This window comes from Galleria mellonella, unplaced genomic scaffold, assembly GCF_026898425.1.
Source record: "Galleria mellonella isolate WM207_F2 unplaced genomic scaffold, CSIRO_AGI_GalMel_v1 utg139, whole genome shotgun sequence".
In the NCBI taxonomy this organism is placed as follows: domain Eukaryota; kingdom Metazoa; phylum Arthropoda; class Insecta; order Lepidoptera; family Pyralidae; genus Galleria; species Galleria mellonella.
Genome location: NW_026441995.1, coordinates 4,120,382 through 4,147,679, shown reverse-complemented (window position 1 = coordinate 4,147,679; position 27,298 = coordinate 4,120,382). Strand labels below are relative to the sequence as shown.

Here is a 27,298-nt window from a genome sequence, read left to right as displayed (position 1 = left end):
CCCGTATGCGCTATTGGTTTTATGGATGATAATGGAATGGTAACCCCGCCTGCGCTATCGGTATACACTGGCGGGGCATCAGTGAGGGATGATAGATGAGGATGAAAATGCAGGTCAGTTAGCCCATCGTGATGAATACACCTGGAATTCAGCACGTGGTTTTCAGGGGGGACTACGGGGAGGTCGACCTGACTAAGTACATTGCTAGCAATGCAACAGGTAGTTTGCGTTATTAACAATCCCTTTTCGTTATTAGTAATGGAACGGTAACCCCGCCTGCGCTATCGGTATACACTGGCGGGTAGAGATGGGCAATCCACCTGGGTGGGTTTAAAGTCTGGTGGGTAAAAACCGGGTGTTTTGGGTTTATTGGGTTTAAACCCCATAAACACCCAAATTTTTGGGTGTTTATGATTTTGTACTTCATCATCGTCATCTCAGCCGCAAGACGTCCACTATACTGGACATAGACAATATTATTATGCAGCCTACAGAATAAAAAACTTTTAATTTGATTTTGAGTTTATTAAGAAAGAGATGAAAGTAAAATGTAAAACTACAGTCAATCACTGTCAGATTCAGAGTTATTACAAGCGATGAATTGTATAGGTTCGATAGGCTCTATTTCGTCTAAACTGTTATGTTCATTTACTTGCTCAATGAAAGCTTCTAAGGTATTTTCTTCATTAAACTGAATGTCCTCGCATTCAGCTTTATGTTTAAGATTCCAGTTATAACAAATGAATGAAATTTTTTCAGTTCTTTCAGTTGTAAGTCGATTTCTTTTGTTATTATGTATGTAGCCTTGGATACTAAAGGAACGCTCAGTGGCTGCCGAAGTACAGGGAGCTGATAGAATACGAATCGCTACTTTGCTTAACTCAGTGGAACCACAAATACCTTTCCACCATATTAGGGGCTCAATGCTATCTAATGAGCTCCATACAAATCCTCTGGCCCAAAAGTTTTCTTTAGCTTTATAACACGCCAAATCTGCCATTACATTTGACAAACTTAAGTGTTGGCTTAAATTGTAGATAAACTCCATACCCTTAAGTTCTTCCTCTTGAGTTAGTTCGACTCCTAGAGTCCTGGGGTCTAGAATATATGCTGCAAAATGTATTGGCCTCATTGCCATATTGCATCTTGAAGATACTGATGTTAGAATCTGCTGTTTGCTTTCTTCGCTCAATGTCGAAATCTCATTTAATGCAAAACGTATCTTAGCTTGTACATCTCTAAATGTAATGTATGTGCGATGCAAACGATTCTGGTCGCTCTCTAAGTAAAATATGCTTTCAGTGACTGGTTCCAAAATACTTATACATTCCCCTGTCTTCGTCCAGAAATCATCACTTAGAATTAAATCTTTAATATCTCTTGAAATTACCACATCTTCTCTAACTGTTAATATTTGCAAAGCTATCTTATTTGCTTTCAAACTTTTTAACGAAGTAACATGACTTCCCCATCTTGTAGCACAAGGCAATTTTAGTGTTTGTGTAGAATCTTCACCCTGCCTTGATTTTATCAACAAGGAACTTAATCGTTGACTCCTTTTAACAGTTTTTATTATATTTATGGCTTGCATAATAAACACAGTTACTTCTTGTATCTTTACAATATCTTGGCACAACAAGTTAAGGATATGTGCACAGCAACCGAGAGGAACAACATGTGGATATTTGAGTTTTGTTAATTCGAATGCCTTTTGTATATTTCTAGCGTTATCGCCAATAAGTACAAGAAACCTATTTGCTCCATACACTTTCATTACTTTTTCAACTTCTTGGCTAAGGTATTCACTAGTGTGAGGATTACTTTCTGTATTCAAACTTTTAACGTATGGAGGTTGAGGTTTTGATATAAGAAAGTTTATTATTCCTTCATTTCTTAAATTAGACCAGCCATCGCACTGAAGGTGTAAGTAACTACAAGCATTTAGTTCCTCATTTAACTCAAAACGCATTTCTCTATATATTTTATCTAAGTATTTTGTCGCTAAAGCTTTACGTGAAGGTATTTTAAATTTTGGTTGCAATTTTTCGAAAAATTGTATCCATAAAGGATGTTGCACCATCGATAATGGCGTCCCTGTTACAAATATAGCTCTCGCTAATTCTGTTTTTATATGATCATCGGTGTCTTGAAACTCAGCATTTATTGTAGTGTTAGCAGACGACGAGGGGCTTATAAAAGAATCATTTGTCTCTATCTCTGACAGTCCAGACATTTTGGTTTTGGACGAGCTATCTTTTATAAGTTTCATAGAGTCTTTTAATGTTTCTGGAGATTTTGGACAAGTGATAAGATGTTGAAGCATTTTGGCAGCATTACTGAATTTGTAGACCTTATTACAAAGCTTGCAAGAAACAGACTTGTTTGGTAAAGTACGGTAGTGCTCCCATATGCGTAAATCTTTAGGTCTCCCCATTGAACCTAAAAAAATGAACGATGATTAGTTGGTCTGACGAAAATTCAACAATAGAGTGCCTATTTTTTTACAATGATTATTTCTTGTTATTTACAATAAATTTATTAAAAAAATAATAAAATAAATACAAAAAACCTTTGTAAAATTACATCTCCTCGGAGGATTAAACGCAGACGCTAGTTTATTATCGTATTGTTCTGTATTTTTCTCAGCAACTTCTTTAATTCGATTAGGTACTTACGCATATTATGTTAAAAATAAATATCTAGTACACATCTTAGGCTATCCACCATTATTATCCAATGACGACTCTCAGCTAACTATGCACTATCATCCAAAATAAACGTGTATGGAAAATTTTATCCCAGTCGGTTGAGGATTGAGGATAATTGCATCAACATACGAACATACCTACATACTTTTATTTACATAACGCAAGCTAAATAAAAGCTTGTAATAATACATCTAATTTTAAGTTAAAATTGTTAAGTGATCATGATATAATTGTATCATTCAAAAATCTACTTATCTTTAATTATTTCTTGTTAAGTATAAATATTATTTCAAATCTGCTCCCTTAATATGCACTTTTTTACTGCTTTTCCTACCTAACACGTTACCAGGAAGTCACGTTACCAGAGTCAGAGTAATAGTGAACACGTTTGACAGTGATTGTCGTCGCCTCATATTCAGCGTCGACGAATAGGGGAATCCCCAGTCATAATGTATTGCATGCGTGGCGGTCTTACTTCAAATCCATAAACAAAGAGATAATTACAGAACTCGATACTAGATGGCGCTGTTTTTGTTTGAAGAAAGTTTGCGGGCTAAAATACATAGAATTTCATCAATGACTTCCACAAAGAACAACATTTCTGTTTTTTCTAAGTCCGTATCTCTTCCGTATATTTCATAAGATATAAGCTTGGGCTACATTGTTATGCAACGTGATTTTGTCGCTGTCTTGCTAGCAGGGTTGACAGATATACGATTTAAATCGTACTCATACTATTATTTGTCTATTTTTTAATGTACGATCGTAAAGATTATGATCGTAATTCGCACAAAAACATACGACTTTTTGGTTACCTGGCAACATTTTTATTATGAAACGAACATGCTCACATCATCAGTCACATGCAAAAATTTATTGGGGATTTCCCCTTCACATCTGGCAGTCCTGCTTGCTAGAATATAGGTAAGTCAGCCACAGTTACTGACGATCGATATTTAAAGGGTATTGTTTTTGTGCTAAATATTTCATAAAAACGTTATTTAATACTTTGTGGATTATTAATTTAGTTGATAATCACTGGAAGTAAAATGGATGCTAATTTGAGAGATCAAGATCTTCGTATAAAACAGTTAATAAAAGAAAATCTACGTAAGTACTCTTTTTATACCTAGGTAGGTAAGGTATAATAAACACAAAAGGTACTTAGATCGCGTGTGTTCGAAGCATTTATTCTAATAAATTTAATTTAAAATTGTAGAAAGAAAAAAATGTCTGCCAAGCCGTAGCCGAAGCCGATCTCCAAATATATTTGGCGATAGTGAGACCCAGTGTCCAGATGATTTACCCAGCGTCGTCGCAACAAAGAAAAAAACGAGGATAAAGTAAAAGAAAATTTACTGAAAGAAGAAACAAACTGTTCTAAATGCTTAATTTATGGAGAAGAGGATAAAAGAAATGAGTATTTCGGACTGTTAGTGGCTCAAGAATTTAAATATATACGGCCATGTGTGCGAACGAGGTGTTATGAAGAAATTTTAAAGTATCTACGGGAAGCAAAAGGCCAACATGTTGATCAACTGCAACATGAAAACACTGAAAATTAATTACTTTCATTTTATTATATATAGATTTTTAAAATTTCCTGAAATATTATTAGTTAACGTTTTATTTAATATTGTAGAATTGATCAATACAATTTATAAAAATAATTTATTGGTATTACTTACATATTTTCAAAAAAATACGTAAAAACCTATTTTTTTGGGTGATTATGGGAGTTTATGGGTGTTTATTGGGTTTTTACCAAAGCACCGGGTTTAAACCCGGTGCTTTGCCCATCTGTACTGGCGGGGCATCAGTGAGGGATGATAGATGAGAATAAAACAGGACAATCAGGTTATTGTCACGTATTCAATAATAAATCAGTCACGATTGTTAATAGAGAGAACCACGAGGACGTCGTTTTGATAGGGTATATTGCTAGCAATGGGATTGCCAGTTTTTTTTTAATAAATGATAATTAAACGGTAACCACGTCTGCGCTAACGGTATACGCTGGCGAGGCACCAGTGAGGGATAAAAGATGAGGATGAAACGGCAGATCTCTCACTGTACGTCTACCAAAGTGTACGTCAAAGGCAAAGTTACCGTTTTCATTCTCACCCATTATAAACATAAGTACCAAGTCAATCAGCAAAATTATGTCACGCGCGCCATCTCTAGGTAATTTATCGTTACATTATTTCATTTACTTTACAACTAAAAGCGACATCTAGTAAAAAATGTATCTGTCTGAAAAGTTCGTTCTGCTCAATAGCATCTTAAAAGAAAGAATTAATTTAATAGATAATAATAATCGTTACAGATAAGTTAATCATTCAATTACATTATAAAAAATAGCAGTAGATACATAGTGTTATATTAACCCATACATAGTCTATGCAATTAATGGTAGATGTCGCTATATCTACGGCTGCTTTTGTGCTGTCAGTTGTCATGCTACTTTAACGTCAATTCCAGCCAGTAATTCTTTGTCTTGTCTACCATTTATTGTCAAAGTTGTCATTTTTATTTCGGAAGTTTTATAATATTTTGTTAATGCTGGTTGAAAAAAAAGAATTTTGTGAACAGATGACTTATGGGAAAGATATTAACATAAATTGGAATACCTGTATTGGTAGCAATGGGAATTACATCTTCAGAAATATGACAGAGAATAGGTTGTTATCATGCTTATAGCTTCATCGTTTTCTTGTGTTTATGCTCTGTAAGTGTTATTATTGAAATTTATTTTAAAGTGTATTAATATATTTGTTTTAGAAAACGGTCCCGAGAAGATGATGCTTGTGAATTTATGCCATTGTCCAAAAGGATTAACAATTTACATATAAATAACAACCTTGCGAATACTCCAGTGTCACAAAATCAAGACCATACCAGAATTAATGGAATTAGCACAGAAAATGGTATTGCTTCACCTCATAGTTCAACGACAGACTGCGAAAGAAGGCCAAGTTATGATCCAGGCGTCAGTTCATCAGAGAGTAGCTATTATTACGAGAATAAGTTATTATTTGAATTGCATTTGGAGAGAATACAAAGATCTGGACAACAGTTTCCCTTTTGAAATAATAAATTAGGTAGTCGTTAAGTATTATATACCATCTACTTGATTATGGCTATTCTTTAGTGTGTATTTTAATATATTATTTATAGTATAAATAAAGTTGATTAATTAAAACCAAACCATATTTTTTATGAATCCCTATTATTCGTGAACAAATTTCACAATTAGGTACCTGAGGTAAGTACGTCAAAATTGTCAGATGAATGGAGTAGTAGTTTGTAAATTCAACCAATCACATAAATGTTTCGAACGCCATCTATCGACAAGTGTCATAGACGATAAAATAGCAATGGCGGATTTCATTTTATTGTAAATGCGAAAAGAGAAGGGCAGGCGTGTCTTTTTGTGATTAGTAAAGTATGGAATTAAATAAATGTTTTTGAAGTAATAAAGTTCATTTATATACACAAGAAGATTTTTTTGATTGAAGGTGAGTGTTCTGTATAGTTTTGTTTATGTGTGTGAAAAATCCATGACCCTATTTACCAAAACGGTACTTTGATTTACCGTTACCCGGGCGCGTGGCGGGCTGAGTGCTATCTGAGAGGGCCGCGTGCCACCCCTCCTCTCGCGATTTTCCTGACAGTGGTGGAAGGAGTCGGGATCGGTAGTGATTTGGTGCAGAAAGCACATGGAGGGGATCTCGTACCTTGGTGGGGATGCGTAGCGTCGCTCTTGATGGACGTTCAACGGGGCAAAAGGAACTGGTAGGGGTGAACAACCTTCGATTTGTGAGCCGTCTGGGTCCGCCTACCACCATTCAGGCACCCTTTCATTTGAATTTTGAAAATATTTGTAGTTGCTTTGTATCTAATTGCGTAACTAAAGAAACGGCCATTTTTATTGGCAGCTCTTTGTTTTTAAACATCTGTAAACCCGTAAAAATAATTCCCACAGGCTTTTTTCTAAAAATCCTAAAACATTAACTTTAAAAAACTTAGAAATTTTATACATAGTTTACATAAACTTTATTTCAGGCTATAATGAAGGAGCTATAAGATCAATACTTGGTATTTGTAATTAACTAATGACCTCACAACTATAGAAACTAAACTTTCTATTGACAAGGCTATCAAGGTCTTTATATCTTAGGACAATGACTAAAATGTTGTTCATTCGAGTTTTGAGTTAGAATCTGGTTTTTTTATTATAATATATATATATATATTTATATATATGTTTATTACAATAAAATCATAAATTCATTTTATGAATAAGAACATTTTTTATTTGAATATTTAAATAATAATTGTAAACATTTTTAATAATATTTTTTCTACCCTCCAATTCGGAATGTAATTTTAACTGAGAAGGTAGGGCAAGAAACTTATTTATTTCTCTTTTCAAAAATAAGTTGACATTTATGATTTACAAATATACAGTGTTTTATTTTATTTCTTTAAAAAAATAGAATGATGCATATATATTTTTAAATTATCGGGCATCTAATAAATAATCATGCATGGACTAACACAAGCTAGTTACTCAACCACCAGGCTCATAGTCAGTGAACCACAACCACACCTCAGAGTGTGTCTTGTGAAAGTACAGTAAAGAGAAAGTGAGAAGCACGTTAGAGCTGCACATACACAGTCCAATTGTCTGCCAGTGTGTATAACTAACTTGCCAGTCAACTATCCAGCGCGCACAAAAAACTTTCTTTAACCCACTTTCTTATTACTAGTCATTCGCGAACATCTCGCCTCTCGCCGTCGTTGAATTAATTTTAGTGTTGTGTCGTGTTTGGTGGTCGGCAGTGGTATGTGCCCTACCATCGGTGTCCCAGTGTAGTCCCTGCTGCCGCCGCGGTGGTGGGACGTGGGGATAGCGCGGGTGGATCTCGATGACTCAAGTGGGACTGTGGTTCTTTTTTTATTCGTTTTTTTCCCCGCTGCCGGCGCAGTGGAGGGTGTAGCGATGTGCGACATGCAGAAAATGCCTACAAGAGACGATGCCTCTTGGTACGCTATAAACAAAACATTGATTTAAAATGATATTAAATAATTTCTTTTAAGGTTAAAATATGGAGCTAATGACGTTTCCCTTTTAGCTATATACACTTACTTAAGTTTTAAAGACAAAATAAATAGTGTTATAAAGTAATGAGTACTTTTACTACATAGAAGTAACGTAATTATTAGGGGGAAAAAAAACTTTCACTCTTATGTAAAAGTCCATTTGCAAAAGCAGCTTTGTAACTTTCATGTGTTATAAATTTTCGGTATGACAAAATTATTAGAAATTTATAATATTCTATGCCTATTGATAGTCATGTGGTCCTGGCATAGAATAGGCCACCCCTTCCTTTCTGTGGATGTCAAAAGAGTCGACTAAAGGAGGGTGAGGGATGGGCAACAGCGTCCCTCTTAAAACATCTCTAAAGCCTAAATGTGATTGCTGATCCACCTGCCAAGGATGCCAACTATAGGCAAAACCCCTCAAGGGGGAAACTTTTGTTCCGCAGTGAGCAGTTAAAAGCTGATACGATGATGATAATGATGATGCCTCTAGAATTATTAAATATTTGTAATTATTGGAATAACAAAAGATTGAAATTTAACTGTAACTAACTATGTGTTTATAAGAACTCTAATGCAGGACTTTGCTACAACCCATCATACCAAATTTAACTTTTTTAACTCCTAAAGGATATGTTTTAATCAGTTACTCACCTACTTTGTACTAGAGATTTCTATGCAAAATTTTAATATTCTATTTCATCATTTGAGCTGTACATTTCATTATTAACTAATATACAATTGATATATAAATCATATAAAATATAGAAATATTTGTACATTATTAATCTATATTTAATTTACAGTGACGAAGATTCTGAGATGAACTTTGCTGCATTCTCAGCAGTTGGTGCTGCTGGCACTCATTTTGTGACCACAGGGGGCCAGCTACCAGTTGCTAAGATGCAGCAGAATGTGTCCAACAATGGCACAGCATTATCCCAGGTATGGAATATAACATTTATAGAATAAGAGCAATAGAATTGAAATGTTAAAAGTTTCCAATTTTGTTTGGACATCTACTCCCAGTAGAAAAAGAAATTTGAATAAAAAAAAAATAGAAAATTTTAAGTTACAATGACAACAATATTACTTATGTTTCATTGCTTTCAAAATTAGAATCTTTTTATATGAAAAATCAAATCAAAAGTTTTTATTCCTTATGTATATCTTATTCTGAATCAGTATAGTTAATATTTTACATATTTTTTATGGACCAAGGCAAGTATTAAGGAAAGAATGGCATAACTTACAATAATGAAATATTAATTAGTTATTAATTAAAATCAATAAAAATAATTACAAATAAACATAAGGCTCATTAAGTCACAAAAGTTATGCTAATAAAATTAAGAATTAATTACATTTTTAATTTACCGATGAATGTATTAATTGGATCAAATTTATGTGTATGCATGTGTACAAAAGCAATATATTTAAAATATTAAAGACTTTACAAATATTGGCGACATTTAATTGAAAGTCAATAGTAATTTAAATCAAAACTATATCAGGTCATCAAAATATTACAATACAGATTTAGTCTTTGTCTTTAAATAGATTAAGAGGAGCAAGTATTCATAGATACATACTTGACATATACATTCATAGATATATACATAGTTTCTTTTATACATGTACTTATATTACTTGCATACCCACTGTAACTTGCCTACTTTGCTTTGAAATTTTATAATTTTCATTTGTATAAATAAAATCTGTTATTGGCTGTATTCGTAAGAGACTTAGCATATAAGTTGTGTTTTTAAGAGCTGTGAATTTTTGTATAAAATAAATAAATAAATAGATACATAAACTAGATTATGATGCAGTTAACTAATTCCAATGTTAAGACCTTTAATTGTTAATTAGTTCAAGAACTAATTATTGATTTATACTGAAACTTTTCATTGGTAACCTTGAAGTTTTTTTAATAATTTCCAAAATTTTTTTTGGCAAATTTTCAATATTTAATATATTTTTATATGTAGATATTTTTTATATATCATATATATCTATCAGAATATTTATATCTGAACACTCATAAGGCGAAACATCCTTTAAACAATGTAAAGTCTCCTAATATATGTTATATTTAGAGTCTGCAGTCTGTTTTATATACTATCATACACATAATATTTTTCAACATTAATTGTCATGTAATAAATAATAGGTATGCTTTTTGAACTATTGATAAATTGCTCTAAAATTATCTAGAGAAAAATGGTTAAAAGCTTAATTATACCAGATAACTTTTGTTATAAAAGTCAATGTTTAAAATTCGTTTAATCTAGAATCAAAATTGATTACAGTCATGTAACAGTCTTCTGATACATTGTATTTTAGAGGTAATTAAAAACAAACATTAACAATGTTATTTCACAGACATTTTTATACTAATTTATAAATGTCAAAGGTCCAAGATAATGTAATTGTTTTGGTACTCTTGATATAATGATAATATTTTGTTTATATATATATACGAGGTCTGTCCGGAAAGTTCGTATAAAAGTGTTCTGGAATGCGAGAAAGAGGAGTGGGGAGGCCAGGTAAGCGCAGGACCCCTTCCTTATGTCCCTAACAATGCTTCAGTTCTGGTCTGACCACCGTGCGGTGCGAACTGGCTTGTCACGCCATCTGTGAAGTTACCTCTTAACGAAACCCCGTCGGCATGGAGCCCGCTTCCGTTGAAGAGCAGCGCGTCGTAATCAAGTTTCTCTCGAAACTCGGCAAGAATGGCCGTGAAATTTTTGCCGATCTCAGAACAGTTTATGGGGATGATGCTGTGAAGGAACCAACCGTCCACAAGTGGCTAAAAAGGTCAAGACAATGTTGATTGTTTTTTTCGATGTTCGGGGGATTGTCCATCAAGAATTCGTCCCTCCAGGCCAGACAGTTGATGGAAAATTCTACGTCGATGTGCTCAGACGCCTCAAAGCTCGTGTGGCACGAGTTCGTCCAGAATTGGCGCGAGAGGGGCGTTGGATTCTTCACCACGACAATGCCCCTGCCCACACCTCTCTTGTTGTCCGTGAGTTTTTGAGTAAAAATTCCATTACGGTGACCGAACACCCCCCCCCTATTCGCCGGATTTGGCCCCGTGTGACTTCTTCTTGTTCCCAAAAACCAAATTGGTACTTCGGGGGCGGCATTTGGGGGACATAAATGAGATAAAAAAAGCTACGACGGGGCAGCTGAGAAACCTACAACCAGAGGACTTTCAAGGAGCCTTCTCACAGTGGAAACGGCGTTGGCACAAGTGCATTATGTCACAGGGGGAGTACTTTGAAGGGGATAAAATTGATTTACCTGAATAATTGTAAAATAAAATTTTTAAAAAACTTTTATACGTACTTTCCGGACAAACCTCGTATATATATATGTATATATATATATATATATATATATATATATATATATATATATATATATATATATATATATATATATATATATATATATATATACTACACTACATTTTCCAAATATATTTTAGTAGCATTATATATACCATATTTTACATATAGCATATTTTACAAAACTATTATTTTGCTTAGGTCCATATCATTGGTTAGTCAATTAAAATTATTTGAAGTCCACTACCATTAGTATGAGTCATTATTTTATTGCCATTAGTATGGTCACAGATTGATTAATAATATGGAAGGTAAATTCCACTAATCTAACTAAGTAGTCAATCCTCAAATGTAAATAATTTTAATGGACTAATCAGTTAATAGTATGTGTCACATGACCACACAGCTTGACTGATCAAAAAATTTGTATAGTTAGTCTTATAAGAAATTAGGCAAAGAATATCTAGGGTCAGCACCCAAAACATTCTGACCCAATTTTAAAAAGGTTTGTCTCATAAATTGACCAGAATGAAAATCGAATTTGAAGCCTCATTTATATTAAACAAAGCAAGCACATTGCTTACTGCTTACCATTACGCCATAGACGTCATTAAAACGTCTAAATTTACTGGGTATAACTAATTACTATAATTAGAGGAATAACACCTGAGTCCTCAGGAATGGCAACGCATGGGGGGTATCATGGGCGAAACAGTATACTCTGTTATGTCCATAGTACTACTCATGTCTATAGGCGACGGTTACCACTTTCCATCAGGTGGACCGTCAGCTTGTTTGCCATTCTAAGTTGAATAAAAATAAAAAAAATTAATACATATTTACTATTTGTAGACGAAACGAAATAATAATATTTTTATAATATAATAATATATTTATTTATTTAGACAACATAAGAGTTATTTTATTAGTAATAATGTACTTAACCTATGTTAGTAAATTGTAATTCTTTACTAACTACACTTGAAACAAATGGATATAATAATGTCACAAAAATTAAATCTATTGTCTTTCCGAGCTCAATTTTTTGCAATTTTTTTTATATGCCTTACAACAATTTCAATTGTTAAATTCCATCAATCAGTTTAGACATATAGACATCAAACCAGAAAGATTATCCTCACTGTCAGTCTTGAGTAAATTACATTTAGAATATAAAATAGAAATAACAGAGGTCTTATAGATGAGTATTATTTAGAAAACCACTGGATTAGATTCAGACACAAACGTTTCTGCGGATTTAATCTTGAAATAAATTCCGATAAATCGATATTGAAATTTAGATGTTTCGCACTCTCGAATTACAGTACTAGCAACATAATCGTTGCATATTGTTTTAATAGATGTATATTAGTATAATTTGCCAATGCAAATTATTATTAACCGATTCCAATTATAACCTAATTCCTAACTATTGTTTTATGGGTGCAATATTAAATTGTCATTGGCAATAGATTGGATTGATATTGATATTAGGTTCACGAGTAGACCTGCAGCTTTGTTGTAAATATTTAAATAATAAGTAGGTATACAGAGTAAATTAAATAGTTACGTGGTTTTAGAATAACCAACACACATGTTCTTACTTATAAATACTCTGGTTTATTTATAAAATTGTATCCCATTTAGTAGTATAATTTTAAGAATCGACCAGAACCAATAAGTAATCATCCTAAAATGGTTTACTTCCAGGTTGTAGGCATGGTGGGCGGCGTAAACATGGGCGACAGTGTGCAGTATGTGCGAACGTTAGAGGGCGGTGCAACACTGCAGACCGCGCCGCAGCTCATCTCCGTGCCTATCGCGCTCCCCGGCGCCAAGCCTGGTTGGTGTAATTAAATATAACTCATGTACTAATATAGTGGGGGTCAGTAAGGCAATAAGGAAACCAAAAGACAGACTGTATAAAAGTTTTCCTCATGGGTACATCTGTCCCACTGGTGTGTCTGCCAAGAAACATCTGTGCTTACATGGATGTGTATTGATTCTTTTATAAAAGGCAAGATAAAGTAGTGAAATTATAATTCAATTCTTAGGAACTATGGTGGTAGTGTTCATGTCTATAGTCGATGGTTAATGCTACCCATCAGATGGGTCATTAGCCTGTTATGTTGTATTTTTTAAAATTGATGTTTTCTGTCTATATTATAGTATAAATTTATTTATTATTATACGAACCCTATTTCTAGTGTGTAGTAATTTGGATAGATGACAGTTTGTTATAATTTTAAAACAATTTATAAAGTATTTTCAATAAACTTATATAAATATTATAACCTATGTAATGTACATATCCACAGGTGATCCACAACAAACGTTCCAGATTCAGGTGCTAGCACCGAACCTGACGTTGCAACCTCAGCAACAACCAAAATATCAAATGCAGATACCAATTCAAGGCTTTCAACAAGGTATGATTTTTGTTTGACTCAGTTGTTTTTCAGTGAAGTTATAATAACGGGTTACATGTTCTAACTTCATCTTGATCATTCAATCCTCCACTAGTGCCCCATCATGATTGACAATGGGTTTACTATTCTGTCTTCATCAATACAGCTTTTCCCAAAGTGGGCGGAAACGCCCTCCTGTGGGCGCTGCAGGCCTAAAGGAGGGCGATATGAGACCCAGAAAAAAAATGGGGGCGTTATGTAGAGGCTTGGGAGGTGATTTGTTGATCTTGAAGTAATAGTGGTTTTTAAGTAGGTGAAAAAATGGGGGAGCTAAAAAATAATTTATTCTTAAAGTTGGCAGTAGACAAAATAAGTTTGAGAATCCCTGATCTAATAGATGAATAGGGTTTTATTTATATATTTTTTTTTATTTATTTTTTTTTTATTTGGGAAACAAACAGTACAATTAACAGATAAAATATTACATAGTAAATAATTATTAACCAATAAAGCTTCCACTAATAACATTTATCTGCCCACTGTTTCGTATGCGTGTATTTCATAAGTACGAATACCACTGAAATAGACTACTTCTAGATGGTGTACCAAGATTAACCCTTTGAGTGCCGACGAGCGCCATCGCGCTCGTGCGCATTGCAACTAAAAGTGCCACGAGCGTTATTAGCGCTCGTGAAATCAGTCGCTGTTTAGCTTGCTGTAAAAAAAAATATTAAATTTGATAATTTTTGGAGGAGATACAGTTTTTTATAGAGACAAGGGTGAATGACATCAATACGACAAAATTTCTTTAGCATTTTTAAGTAGATATGAGTAAAAATCAATGGCACTAAAAGGGTTTTTTTTTTGATGGGTGAAAATGGTATGGTACCCCGCCTGCGCAAACGGGATACACTGGCGGAGCACCAGTGAAGGGTGATAGATGAGAATGAAAACAGACCAGTTAGCCCATCATGATGAATTCATTAGGAATTAACCATTATAGTTTCCAGGGAGAACCGCGAGGAGGTTGACCTGGTTGGGTATATTGCTAGCAATGGGATTCTCAGTCTCCATTACTAACAATCCCTTTCCCCCCACTAAAAGGGTTAATATCAGTTTTTATGTTACACCTTTAGGAACATAACTATGAATTCATCTATTTTGGTGCCATAGTTTTTGTGTGATGCCAGAATAAACATACATACAGATAAATAGACAAAATTTAAAAAAAATATATTGATTGGTCTTATTAGAGCCCCCCATATCAATATCTTCCGCGTATAGACATTGTCTAGCTACATATTTATTGTATTAGTAAAATTTTTTTTACTTATAATTCTAATTTGTTCAACAGGTGGAGCAGTACTTACTGTAGCATATTCACCAGAAGGAAACGAAGCTGGTAGCATCCAACTAGTGGGTCAGAACGCATTAACAGAAGGTAATTCCTTAATTTTCTATGGAAATATATTAAAGGTTTATAATTCAATAATTGCTTAAGTGGTAATAATAATATATTGTTATACTCCTCATTCTGTTTTTATGAGGAGAAATCGTAATCAACATATATTAGTAAGTTAAAGATAAATGTAGTTATTACATTATTGGTACATGAATATAAAAGACATCCCATTTCTTATGTATATTCCTATCCACGTGTAATGTATGTCCAGAGATATCGAAATAAAAATGCAAGATTACTGTTACTTGTTTACTGGTCGGTTACAGACTAAATGACATTTTGTTTCTTAGTTACTTTCAATAGTGTAACTTGATACCCTCAAATACTACACCACGATATTTCAAAGATTTGCTAATTCTGAGAATCAAGGTGCCTTTTGTCTCAGCAATTGAGTAGGGTTACAGATTTTTTTAATGGGTGACAATGGAATGGTAACCTCACTTAAGCTATCGGTATATACTATCGGGGCACCAGTGAGAGATGATGGGTGAGAAATAATGTAAGTCAGTTAACCCATCGTGACGAATTCCACAAGAATTAACCACGATGGTTTCCAGGGGCAACCGCATGGATCCTGGTATATTGCTCGCAATAGGCTTTTATTTTTATATAACTTAGGCAAAGAAGCTGACCGCGCCCACCTGATGAAAGTGGTAACAATCGTCTATATCCATGAACAGACCTAATTGCTAATAATCCCTTTCCCTAGTAGGGTTACACTCAGACATAAGATGTTAATCCTCAGAATTGACTCAGGAGTACCAGAGGGAGACTTTGTACAAAAGTCGATTGCTTGGGCACCTCTGTCCCATTCGTGTTTCAACCGTGAAGCAGTTGCGTTTGCATGGCTGTGTTTAGGTTTGAAGGGTGGGATATGGCGTGAATTTACTGGGTACAGAGGAATAACACCTGAGTCCTCAGGAATGGCAACGCATGGGGGGTATCATGGGCGAAACAGTATACTCTGTTATGTCCATGGTACTGCTCATGTCTATAGGCGATGGTTACCACTTTCCATCAGGTGGGCCGTCAGCTTGATTGCCATTCTAGGTTGTATAAAAAAAAACCATAGACATATTCTATAATATCCATCAGGTGCATGACCTTGATTGATTTGACATAGGAAAAATAAAACTACAGCAATGCTAATTTCTAAATACACTTTTTTTTCATGTTCAGGTACTTACAGGATGAGAACTCCAGGTGAATTTACTTGCTTTAGGTGTTTACTAATCTCTTTTTGTTACATCGTGTTGCACAATCATATAATGCACTTATTTTGTATATAAAATTATACCTATTTTATTAAACTAATACCTGTTATCTCCACGCGACTGATTTCCCCATATATTTTCTATATAACAGTCACATTTTTCATGATATTTCATTGTCAACACCAATGAGCATATTTATAATTTACATTATTAATAAGGTTGACCTCCACGCGGTTCCCTTTGTAAGCCATTGTGGTTAATTCTTGTTGAATTCCTTTCGATTAATCAACTAATCTGCTTTCATCCTCACCTGTAATTTTTCACTGGTGCCCTGCCAGCGTATACCGATAGCTCAGGTGTGGTTACCATTCTATTATCATCCATTAAAAAAAGTTAACGTAGCACAGCACGACCTTGTATAACAATAATAATCTTTATTCATGACAGTAAGTTACAGAATTGCTTAACTATGATCCCCATATGGGTTGAGCTTGTATCTGAGGAATCTAATAGTACGATTTTATGTAGGAAGCAAAATAAATATAGCTAGCTATATCCCGCGGCATTGCCTCGTGAATCGGTACATATTCATGGCAGCTGATATATATAATAGGTCATATACCAGTGATTCAGCATGATTACGCAAGGGTGGATAAAACTATCAAAAATAACATATAGCCTATATTACACGCTGATAATGAAGGTAAAAGAATTTTTTAAAATCGATCGAGTAGTTTTTGAGTTTTTCATTACAAAAAAAAATCTAATCTTTCTCGTTTATAATATTTAATTATGTGTGGATAGATTCTTAGTTTAACTACAGTATAAATAATAGTACTAAAGTAAGTAATAAGTACTTATGTTACGTTACTTAGTTACATACCACTATTTCACCCTGTAGTAATAGAATATAGTAATTATGTTTTAAGTCTAAAAAACTATTTTTGAATGTACACTCCTATGTTTTGAAGACCGCAATATGATAAATGCAATGTAACGTTGGAAATTTTGATATAATATTGTAATTATCTATTGTTTTCTAGCCGGTCTGCAAGTGGTTGCGACGCTGCCACAAGAGATGCAGCTAATGCAGCCGGCGCAGGCGCAGGCGCATGACAGCAAAGAGCAGCTGCAACAAAACTTGCAACATCAGGTATTTATATAGCTCTAATTTACATTATATACAATTATGCTAAAATAATAACTGTAGGTTTCAGCGTGGAATAGGCCACCCTTTCCTTTCCCGCAAGTGTCATAAGAGGTGACTAAAAGAACTTAATGTTCAAGAGATGGCCCTTTTAAAACATCACCAAAAGGCAAACTGCAGTTGCCAATCCATCTATTAAGGAGTGACAACTGTTAGCAAAACCCCCATCACGGGGGAGGTTATGTTAAGTACTAAACAGCTAATGGCAGACGGAATTTGAATTTCGAAATAATAAATTCGTAAAACTTGAAACCTCTGGTTTTTTTTTACCAAAAATTAGCTGGATGGAATGAAAATAAGCAAAATCGAAACAATCTTTGATTTTTGTCTGTTACGTCACACTGCTTAAATTTCAGTTCTAGTGAGTTATAATACAGATAAAGTGCAATTGCATAATTGCACTTTATCTACATACAATATTATAAATATAATGTAAATACCAATATCTATATAATACCAATATCCATTAGATGAAGTTAATTTTAAATAATACACTCTGTTATGTCCATGGTACTGCTCATGTCTATAGGCGCCGGTTACCACTTTCCATCAGGTGGGCCGTCAGCTTGTTTGCCATTCTAAGTTGTATAAAAAAAACATACTTTTATATGCATATCTTATGACATAACCTATTAACTATGCAACTTCATTAATATTTTAATGATTAAAAATTGTGTCCCATAAAAAAATTTACTTCAAATGGGACAAAACTAATTATTTTGATCCAAGAACTAAACTTACTAAACCAATATTGATAAAATTTCTATGAGGCCAATCAGTAAAAAAATATCTTTTCAAATAAAAAAGAATTTTTCAAATCGGTTAAGAACTGACGGAGTTATGAGGAAACGTGACAAAAAAAAACAAAAATATAACTGAATGAGAACCTCTTTTTTGAAGTCGGTTAAAAAGATGATTATTTCCGATGTTCACATTATACGTTGTTTTGTATAGGTGTTTATAACCCCGGATCAGCAGATAATAATCAATGGGCCTGATGACCTCAAATTGACTGCGGCGAACAACAACAACATTGATGCCGTCACCAACATCATCATCAAGGAAGAGTGCGATGATACTATGAACGACGACGTTAGTATAATAAAATTTAATAAATTATAAAACATAAAAAAAATTATTCTGAGGGGCTCCAATCACATTTTTAACATCTTTCCATAGTTTTTCGATTTCCATGAAAATATAAGAAAATACTACAGATTTTAATCGCTATTTGAAAATGTAAGTACAAAGTATCGAACAGTATTTAGGTATTTCTTTATTCATATACCTAAAACCTGATTTCAGTTGTGGTAATACATATAATATTTTGATTTATAAATGAATGACCGATTTTGATAAATCTTTTTTTTAGACTAATTTGAAGGTATATCTTTTTAGATAAAAGAACTCTCTTAATCTCAAATCAACTTAGTTTCTAACTTATAGAATTATGAGGTAATAAATGTAAAAAAAAAAATACCACAAGTTTAGAACCGCTTTTTTTAAAGTCAGTTTTAAAATATATTTGTATTCATAAATATGTATTGGTCTAAATGTTCTCTATGCACATAAATGCATAATTAGATTTTAGAGTCAATTTTAATAATCTCGCCTTATCTAGTATTGTTTATTTAAACAGGAGAGCTCTCAAGGCACTGAAGCAAGTGACGGTATGTCGTGGCAGATGACCTCCAGCAATCAGCAAGATCTCATTAAGTATCTCAACACTCTACCGCCGCAGGTTGGTCGTAATTTGTTTTTGTTTACTACACAATACAATGTCGTGTGGTCCCGGGTTTTTTTTTTTTTTGATGGGTGAAAATGGAGTGGTAACTCCGCCTGCGCTAACGGGATACGCTGGCGAAGCAACAGTGAAGGGTGATAGATGAGAATGAAAACAGGCCAGTTAGCCCATCATGATGAATTCATCAAGAATCAACCATGATAGTTTCCAGGGGGAACCACGAGGAGGTCGACCTGGTTGGGTATATTACTAGCAATGGGATTTGTCCCGGGTTAGAATGGACTAACAACTTCCTTAACTGTAGGTGTCGTAAGAAGCGGCTAAGGGAACTTAATGGTCAAGAGACGTACAGCAGCATCCCTCTTAAAATATCACCTAATCCTAAGCCTAGCCTGGTTGCCGTTTCACCTGCCAAACGTGGCGACTATTGGCAAAACCCCTGAATAGGGAGACTTCTATGTTCAACAATGGACAGTTAATGACTGATATAATGACGAAGATGATACAATACAAAAATAAAAAAAACATCATTAAAGTTATCAAAATCAAATTAGCAATAAATTGAAACAATAAATCCATTGCCATATTTAAGCTTATGTTCCAGGGGGTTCTTCTCCATCTAAAAAGACACATTATGAACTATTCGATACTTATTTCGTATGGTAAAAAATTTTGCTCGCATCACGTAATCCTGAGGTGGAAGGACTCATCCAGTTCCCCTTAATACACCTATGATTAAATCAATCGATCGATATAATCTATATATTACTATTCGATTTTAATAAACTTTTATGGTTGGATCGATTATTATTAGTCATTGAAAGAGACTAAAGAATTTTTTTTTATCTTTAAATTATAAAATTTATTACAAAAAATATTATTTAAAAAAAAAGCACTTTAATTTAAATTATATTTAAATTAAAGTGTTTTGTCTTTTTCTTTTACACTAAATTCTCAATTAGAAAGATAGTAACAAAACACAGATATAAATAAAATAGGTTTGTTTTTAGGTTTCAGTTTTTATGAATAAAAAGTTTAATATTAATTACAATAGTGTTAAGAATGTGTGCGTGCAAAGCCGCGGGTGACGGTTAGTGATAAATTATTGTATGTTGCAGCAAACGCAAGCGTTGCCTGCGTCGCTGCAACAGTTCCTACGGTTGAACCCGGCCGACATGAAGAAGTGTCCGACAATGGAGATAGAGGTGGAGTCAGTCGAGAACGACAAGAAGGACGAGCCCATCACCGAAGCAATATTAGAAGAAGGTAGGTACATTGTACTTCCATTCCTTACTAAGATTATAAATGTGAAAGTGAGTTTGTTTGTTACCTTAAAGTGCCTTAACTATTTAACCAATAATAACAAAAAAAATCAAAGACTATGAAGTTTGTTTTATGCCTAGTATGGGATGGAAAAGGATTTAAGCTACTTTTTATCCTGGTTACGCGCACAAAGTCACGAGTAATATTATAAATGTGAATGTTTTTTTTAGGGTGGATAGATTTTATTTTATTTATTTATTTATTCATTAAAAAGAATTATAACATTATAACAGCAAAAGCCAAATCAATGTAATAAATCTAGTGTGCTAACATACAAAGTTAAAATAAATGTATTTAACCCAACTCTAGATATTTCTGAGCCGCTTCTAATATCTTTAGCAGGCTACTACTAAATATATCAATGATGTTTATAATATTATTTAATAACCTTATTGCGTGAGTTAAGGGAGCGTGCTTCTTATCTTACTTACTCTTTAGTTCTTACTTACTTTCTATAACGAATATACAGATAGACGGACAGACAAAAATTTTACTGATTGCATTTTTGGCATCAGTATCGATCACTAATCACCCCCAGATAGTTATTTTGGAAATATATTTCATGTACAGAATTGACCTCTCTACAGATTTATTATAAGTATAGATAGATGTTTAGGTAATCAGTATTTTATTTTTTTGTAATAAGACTATTAGTCTCTGAACAAGTTATATAATATATGAAACTAATAACCACAATTCTTCTAGACGGCACGATAAGAATCACACAGAATAAAAAGAAGAAGAAGTACAAGAAGAAACCACCACGGCCGGCTCGTCCTAAGCCCGGACAGGTCGTCATAGCGACCGCCAGCGACGGCACACCGATATTCTGCTGTCCCGAGTGTCAGATGGCGTACCCGGAGAAGGAGCAGCTCGAGATGCATTTGATCGTGCACAAAATTGAAAGGCGTTTCATATGTGGAATTTGTGGTGCTGGGTGAGTGTAGCTTTAAGAAGAAATTAAAAATACACAATTTTACTTTGCTGACTGTACTCTCGACTATGGCCAGTGTTAAAGTCAAGAGCTTCTAGCCAGTTTTAACCCTTAAAAGCCTGATTTTTTAAATCAAACTAAAAAATATATAAGTGTATCCTTTACTGTTTTTACTAATGGGGAAAAATAGTAAAAAAATCAAAACGAAATTTTTATATATTTATTTTGAAAAAAACATTTGGTATAATTTTTGATACTTTAGGCATTACGGTGATCAAAATATTTAAATTTATTTAACAATGAAACAATGCTAACCCCGGTATTAAAATTAACTTCAGGCATTTAAGGATTAATATGCAATTAATGAGTATCATGAAGTGATACTGACTAGATATCATTATATCAGAAGCTGTTAGACAACATTTGTTTGAAGTGTTTTAATTGGCAACTAGGAACAATTAATATATAAAAAAGCGGGATTCTTAGATTTTTCTGTGCAATTTTTCTCCATAATAATTAAATTGTGTTTGACAAAAATAAACCGACCTCATTTGGGGCAAAACCAGTTGGTTTGATTTTAAAAATAATCTACTAGACCGATTTTGATAACATTTCTATGGGATCAATCTGTAAGCATAAAATTTTCCTTGGCTTTCAAGGAGTATATGAAAAAAAAAAAATTATCGAATTGTATGTAATTGTCGTATAGGGAGATCAAGGATATGGCCTGGGATAGAGCTGGCTGGAGGAAGATGCATGAATTAGTTGCATCGACAAGAGGAAACTCTTAAATGAAAAGAAAGAGAGAGCTGGTTTTGAGTTTTACACTTAACAACACATTTAGTGATTCATTTATATATGTATAGTGTGAGGATGAAGATGTTTGCCAACATTTTTTCAGCTGATTGTACTGTTTATAAAAATAAAATAAATAAAATATAGTACATTTTAAAAAAAGAATCTTAAAAGATTTTTAAAAAATTTACGAATGTACATATAGGTAACAAACCCATTTGCATTGCATTTTATATAAAACCTGCATTGTTTTACACTTCTTGTGTTCTTTAACTATTTTTTTTTTACAAAGAAAGTATCAAATGTTTTTTCGTATTTAACATTTAAATTAATAATATCAGTGTCTCATTGTTATAATAGCTAGATATAATACTTGCTCTGTTTCCTCTTCTCGCCACTTCGAATTATAATTGAAAATATCTTTACCGTAAATGCCTATTGTATATTAGATACAGACATATAATATTTTTCACAGCTATACATTAATTCAACAGTATATAATTACAACAAGTTGAAATATAGTAAGGTCAGGAACCTTACCTCTAGTGTAAAAAGTTTGTAAGCAATTTCTATGTATGGCTAACGAGTGACTCGGTTGCCGGCAGACTGAAACGCAAGGAGCACCTAGAGCGACACAAGCTGGGCCACAACCCGGAGCGGCCGTACGTATGCGGCGTGTGCCGTAAAGGGTTCAAGCGGCGCGAACACCTCAACCTGCACACTGTCATACACTCCGGCGTCAAGACAGAGCTCTGTGGCGAGTGCGGCAAGGGTGAGCGTACATTTTGCAAGTAAAAAATTAATTAGGCACTTTTTTCTTCTTTAGAACAGAAGTCTTACTTCTGGGGATATTCTTATACTCTTTCTAATATATTATACAATTGGCAATGTATTAAATTGAACCTCCTATTGTTTTGTACCCTTATTCATTAGTCACATTTTTCCATTTTTAGTTGGAAATTATCACATGTAGGTAACAATTTTAGATATCTTAGGTAAATTACTTTATATCTGAGCAAAATTGTTCTTATGATGGTCCTGTAATATGCATAACAACTAGATTACATTAAATAATAATACATTAGAAAATTTTTAAATGTATGTAAACAGTCAAATACAAAATATCATACAATGTGTTCCTTATAAATAATACTATTAATGTCGAAATGTTTCAGTTCTTTTTCCTATACTTTTGGAGTTGGTCGTTCCTATTTGTATATACTAAAGCTTCAAATTTTACATTATATGAAAAACAAAAAAATATTTTTACCAACACTATATATATAATATGTTGTTAACAACTTGTATACAGGTTTCTATCGCAAAGACCACCTCCGCAAGCACACGCGATCGCACGAGAGCAAGCGAGCGCGCGAAGAGGCAAGCGGAGAGCTGCTCGACATCAAGCCCTCTCTACAGTCGCTCGCCGCCTCCGCCTCCGCTTCCGCTTCAGCGTCCGCCTCCGTTTCTACACACAACAATTCCTTACTGCCAGAAATCACGATCCATGTTAGTATAAACAATAATTGTTGGATATTTTTTCCTTTCAAGAGATAATGCCACTTCATGTTCTGAATTCGATTTTTTTCTATGCAAAATGGATTGGTAAATAAACTGATGGCCTACTATAGCTTATAAACATGAACAGTACGATGGGCCTCACAAAATCTCCGAAATACCTTACCTATCCATAAGAAGTAAGGTGTTTTGTGTCGTAAGATTCGTCCTAAGGGAATTTAATGGTCGAGGAGATGGACAGCAGAATCCCTCTTAAAACACCAAAGCCTAACTGCGGTTGCCAACCCGCGAGCCAAGCGTGGAAACTACTAGCAAAAACCTTTCAATAAGCAGCATATTCCTATGTTCAGCAGTGGACAGTCAATCGCTGAAATCATATGATGTTTTAGCCCTGGAGTGGGCGCTAGACAATACATTGGGGTTCCATCTAATCATGTTATATATATTTATTTCAGGTCCCAACGAGTGCAAACGTGAACGTGCCGGCTGTCCAAATAAATATCCCACAACATGTCGCTTCCTCGCTAGCCGCGGCGCAGGCGCAGGCGCAGGTGCAGGCGCAAGCGCAAGCGCAAAACGACACACAGAACCAACTGGACGCGCTACTGGCGCAGCACACGTGACCCCGCGGATAGTGCGACGAGCTGCTCGCCGAACATCCCATCGAGCACGAGCAGTCGCATCCCGAATGGGACGACTGGTCCAGCGTGCTATACGTTTGTACGTGACACGTGCACAGTTCTTTAAGCGAGCGAGTTATACGAACTGTAATGACAGTGTTTCACTTGCCAAGTTATAATGCTAAATTCAGACTTATTAATAGGTATTATATAGTTTACCATACTTACGATAATGTATTGCATTGCATTTTACATTAGAATCTCGATTATCCGAACCAAACAATTCCAGGTTATTCTATATAATCGATTTCAAAATCAATTCAAATAATGTGTAATTAAATTTTAATATTTTTTTTTATTAAAGGGTTTTTAATAAAAAAAAAAATATTAAACACATCATTTAGATGTTACGATAAAAAAAATTTACAAACTATAAAAATAATTGATTACCCATTTAGCCAATTAATACATAATATCATTTTTAAATGAGTAATTAAAGCCGTGAAGAATAAGTTTGGATGAACCAATATTCAGATACAGTATACTCTGTTATGTCCATGGTCCACTGCTCATGTGTATAGGCGACGGTTATCACTTTCCATCAGGTGGACCGTCAGTTTGTTTGCCATTCTAAGTTGTATAAAAAAAAAGATAATTGAGATTCTACCATGTATTGGGACATAAAATATATCATCTAGAACAGGGTTTCCCAAATTTATTTTGTCTACTGCCCACTTTGAGAATAAATTATTTTTTAGCGCCCCCATTTTTTCACCTACTTAAAAACCACTATTACTTTAAGATCAACAAATCACCCCCCAAGCCTCTACACAAGGCCCCCAAATTTTCTAAGTCTCTTGCCGTTCCCTTTAAGGCCTATAGCCTCCATAAGGGGGCGTTATGACCCACTTTGGAAGGCTTCTCTAGAGTATGGTAAATTATATAAATGCCCATTAGCGTCATCACGCCTCCGATGAACATAGTATGTAACTCTAAGATTTAAATTTAATGAGATGTGGTCTGATAAAACTACTCAGAATTTATAATTATGGTTCGTTAAGGAAATGAAAATATTGCGTCTAATGGATAAGTGAAGTTATAGTAACATCTATTACATATGTGCGTGTTAAAACTACTACAGAGATATCAGATTGTTTAAATTATTATCATGCGTATGTGTGAGTGATCGACATATTTAAAAGTAGCACACAGGCAAACTGTTTCGCTTATACACACAACTGTTTTTCGCATAAACTGACACAGTGCAGAGACTTTCCATTTGTTGCGGGAAGATCCTACCGTACATTTTAACTTCATTTATGTGATTATAATACAATAAACAGGTACAGCTGTTAATTAGACTTGAAATCATAACTCCGATATTTGGCCAGTAATTAGAGAATAAAAGTGAACAATATTGATATATTTTTATAAAGTGATTGCAAGGAAACTGAATACTGTTTGGATTTACAGGGTACAAGAACAGATAAATCAATGCAATAGCATTCACAATTAGTATTGGAATTGAGATTACTATAGTGATTTAAATATGATATATGGTGCAGCTTTGTTTTGTTTTTGTATGTATGTCAGATAGGCAAAACTATAATATGTAGTACTAAACATAACAGTCGATAAATACATATCATATTAGGTTATGTAAATATTATATAGATTTTTGTTGACTAAACGCCGATTTGACAATTCTACATAGAAATGTTTTGAGCTCCTATGTGCTTTAATTCAAAATGAACTCTATTCGTAATATGAAAAAAGTATAATATCGGAAGTACGAAACATCTAAGAGCTGGTATAGTTGGGTGATGTTTTTATGTAGTATATATATATATATATATATATATATATATATATATATATATATATATATATATATATATATATATATATATATATATATATATATATATATATATATATATATATATATATATATATATATATATATATATATATATATATATGTGTGTCCAGATTATTATAATGTAATGTGCGCGCACTTACACTCCCACCTAGAACTGAGTGACAAATTTGTCACGCTGACGTGTGCGTTTAATGCAAATAATACTATTATTGTGGACAATATGTAAAGGTGCCACAGTCGCTAAGTTCGCTCAACGAGCAAGCAAGGTTGATACCACGATTATGTATTCTCACAGAATCCAAGCTACATACAAGCTGCCCACTGTAGGTATACTCGTACGCTACTGTGAAGTGTGTATAAAATTCTTGACGAGATCAATGAATAAATTTCCTCCATCGTCACAAATATTATAAATTTATTTTAATATTGAAAATGGAATGGTTACCTTTATTTTACCATACCATATGTAAAGTATCAATAAGGAATGATACACGAAGATTAAGTCAGATCAGTTAGTCCATAGAGACAAATTCACCAATAATTAATTACAACGGTGTCCAGAGAAATCCCGTGGAACTCGAGCTTATTACTAACAATTCTGTCTCCACACCTGTTTACTTGTCATACAAACGAGATGTATGTGCTATGTATGAGGGTATGAGTGGCTTGTATTCTGTAGGGATGCTTAGTCATGTGTCGATATGCTGTATTGAAATTCTAACTTACTAATAGTAAGATCAGCTGTCTAATACCTATGAATATGAAATACTAGTAATAATTTTAATTAGTCGCCTATATAAGGACTTTTCAGCGGTTGTGTATTTTTGTACACTTTATTGTTAGTGGAAAAAGTAAGTGACAAATAACATTGTAAATATCATTATCACTGTGATATTTATACCATTTTCTTACAATCTAAATTATGTGTAAATATCTAAACAAAACATCACATACAGGACTTGAAACTTGGAGCCTTAGTAGGCACTGGTGAGGCTATGTCACTTTAAAAATTTTGTCATAA

General features: G+C 33.8%; 2 protein-coding genes and 1 pseudogene across 6 annotated transcripts; 2 read left to right on the top strand and 1 right to left on the bottom strand.

The window, feature by feature from the left end:
• The first annotated feature begins 4,737 nt into the window (after positions 1-4,737).
• LOC113512701 (uncharacterized) lies at positions 4,738-5,915 on the top strand. Of its 3 annotated transcripts, none has more exons than XM_052903398.1 (2): positions 4,738-4,892; positions 5,490-5,915. In XM_052903398.1, the coding sequence occupies exons 1-2, from the start codon at positions 4,753-4,755 to the stop codon at positions 5,794-5,796; spliced, it is 447 nt and encodes a 148-aa protein (XP_052759358.1). In that variant the 5' UTR covers positions 4,738-4,752; the 3' UTR covers positions 5,797-5,915. The 3 variants fall into 3 exon arrangements, 2 of the variants coding, with proteins under 2 accessions (XP_052759358.1, XP_026752422.1); XR_008253873.1 differs by lacking the exon at positions 4,738-4,892 and adding an exon at positions 4,954-5,389 and having other exon boundaries at positions 5,468-5,633; XM_026896621.3 differs by lacking the exon at positions 4,738-4,892 and adding an exon at positions 5,181-5,389.
• A 125-nt stretch (positions 5,916-6,040) lies between these two features.
• On the top strand, positions 6,041-26,227 carry LOC113511663 (zinc finger protein 853-like). Of its 3 annotated transcripts, none has more exons than XM_026895343.3 (14): positions 6,041-6,226; positions 8,621-8,759; positions 12,881-13,013; positions 13,489-13,599; positions 14,933-15,019; positions 16,220-16,243; positions 17,298-17,407; positions 18,416-18,553; positions 19,101-19,202; positions 20,324-20,471; positions 21,234-21,465; positions 22,863-23,029; positions 23,570-23,766; positions 24,231-26,227. In XM_026895343.3, exons 2-14 carry the CDS (start codon positions 8,637-8,639, stop codon positions 24,396-24,398), a joined length of 1,740 nt encoding a protein of 579 aa, XP_026751144.1. In that variant the 5' UTR covers positions 6,041-6,226; positions 8,621-8,636; the 3' UTR covers positions 24,399-26,227. The 3 variants fall into 3 exon arrangements, with proteins under 3 accessions (XP_026751144.1, XP_031765126.1, XP_031765128.1); XM_031909266.2 differs by lacking the exon at positions 6,041-6,226 and adding an exon at positions 7,094-7,757; XM_031909268.2 differs by lacking the exons at positions 6,041-6,226; positions 16,220-16,243 and adding an exon at positions 7,102-7,757.
• On the bottom strand, positions 6,220-7,383 carry LOC113513066 (uncharacterized; annotated as a pseudogene).
• Positions 26,228-27,298: the final 1,071 nt, after the last annotated feature.

Coding starts and splice junctions, on each gene's coding strand:
- LOC113511663 (XM_031909266.2), top strand. CDS start 7,714: ATGTGCGACATGCAGAAAATGCCTACAAGAGACGATGCCTCTTG. Junction 8,760..12,880: donor ATGGCACAGCATTATCCCAG/GTATGGAATATA, acceptor GTTTACTTCCAG/GTTGTAGGCATGGTGGGCGG. Junction 23,030..23,569: donor CTGTGGCGAGTGCGGCAAGG/GTGAGCGTACAT, acceptor ACTTGTATACAG/GTTTCTATCGCAAAGACCAC.
- LOC113512701 (XM_052903398.1), top strand. CDS start 4,753: ATGAGGATGAAACGGCAGATCTCTCACTGTACGTCTACCAAAGTGTAC. Junction 4,893..5,489: donor GTCACGCGCGCCATCTCTAG/GTAATTTATCGT, acceptor TATTTGTTTTAG/AAAACGGTCCCGAGAAGATG.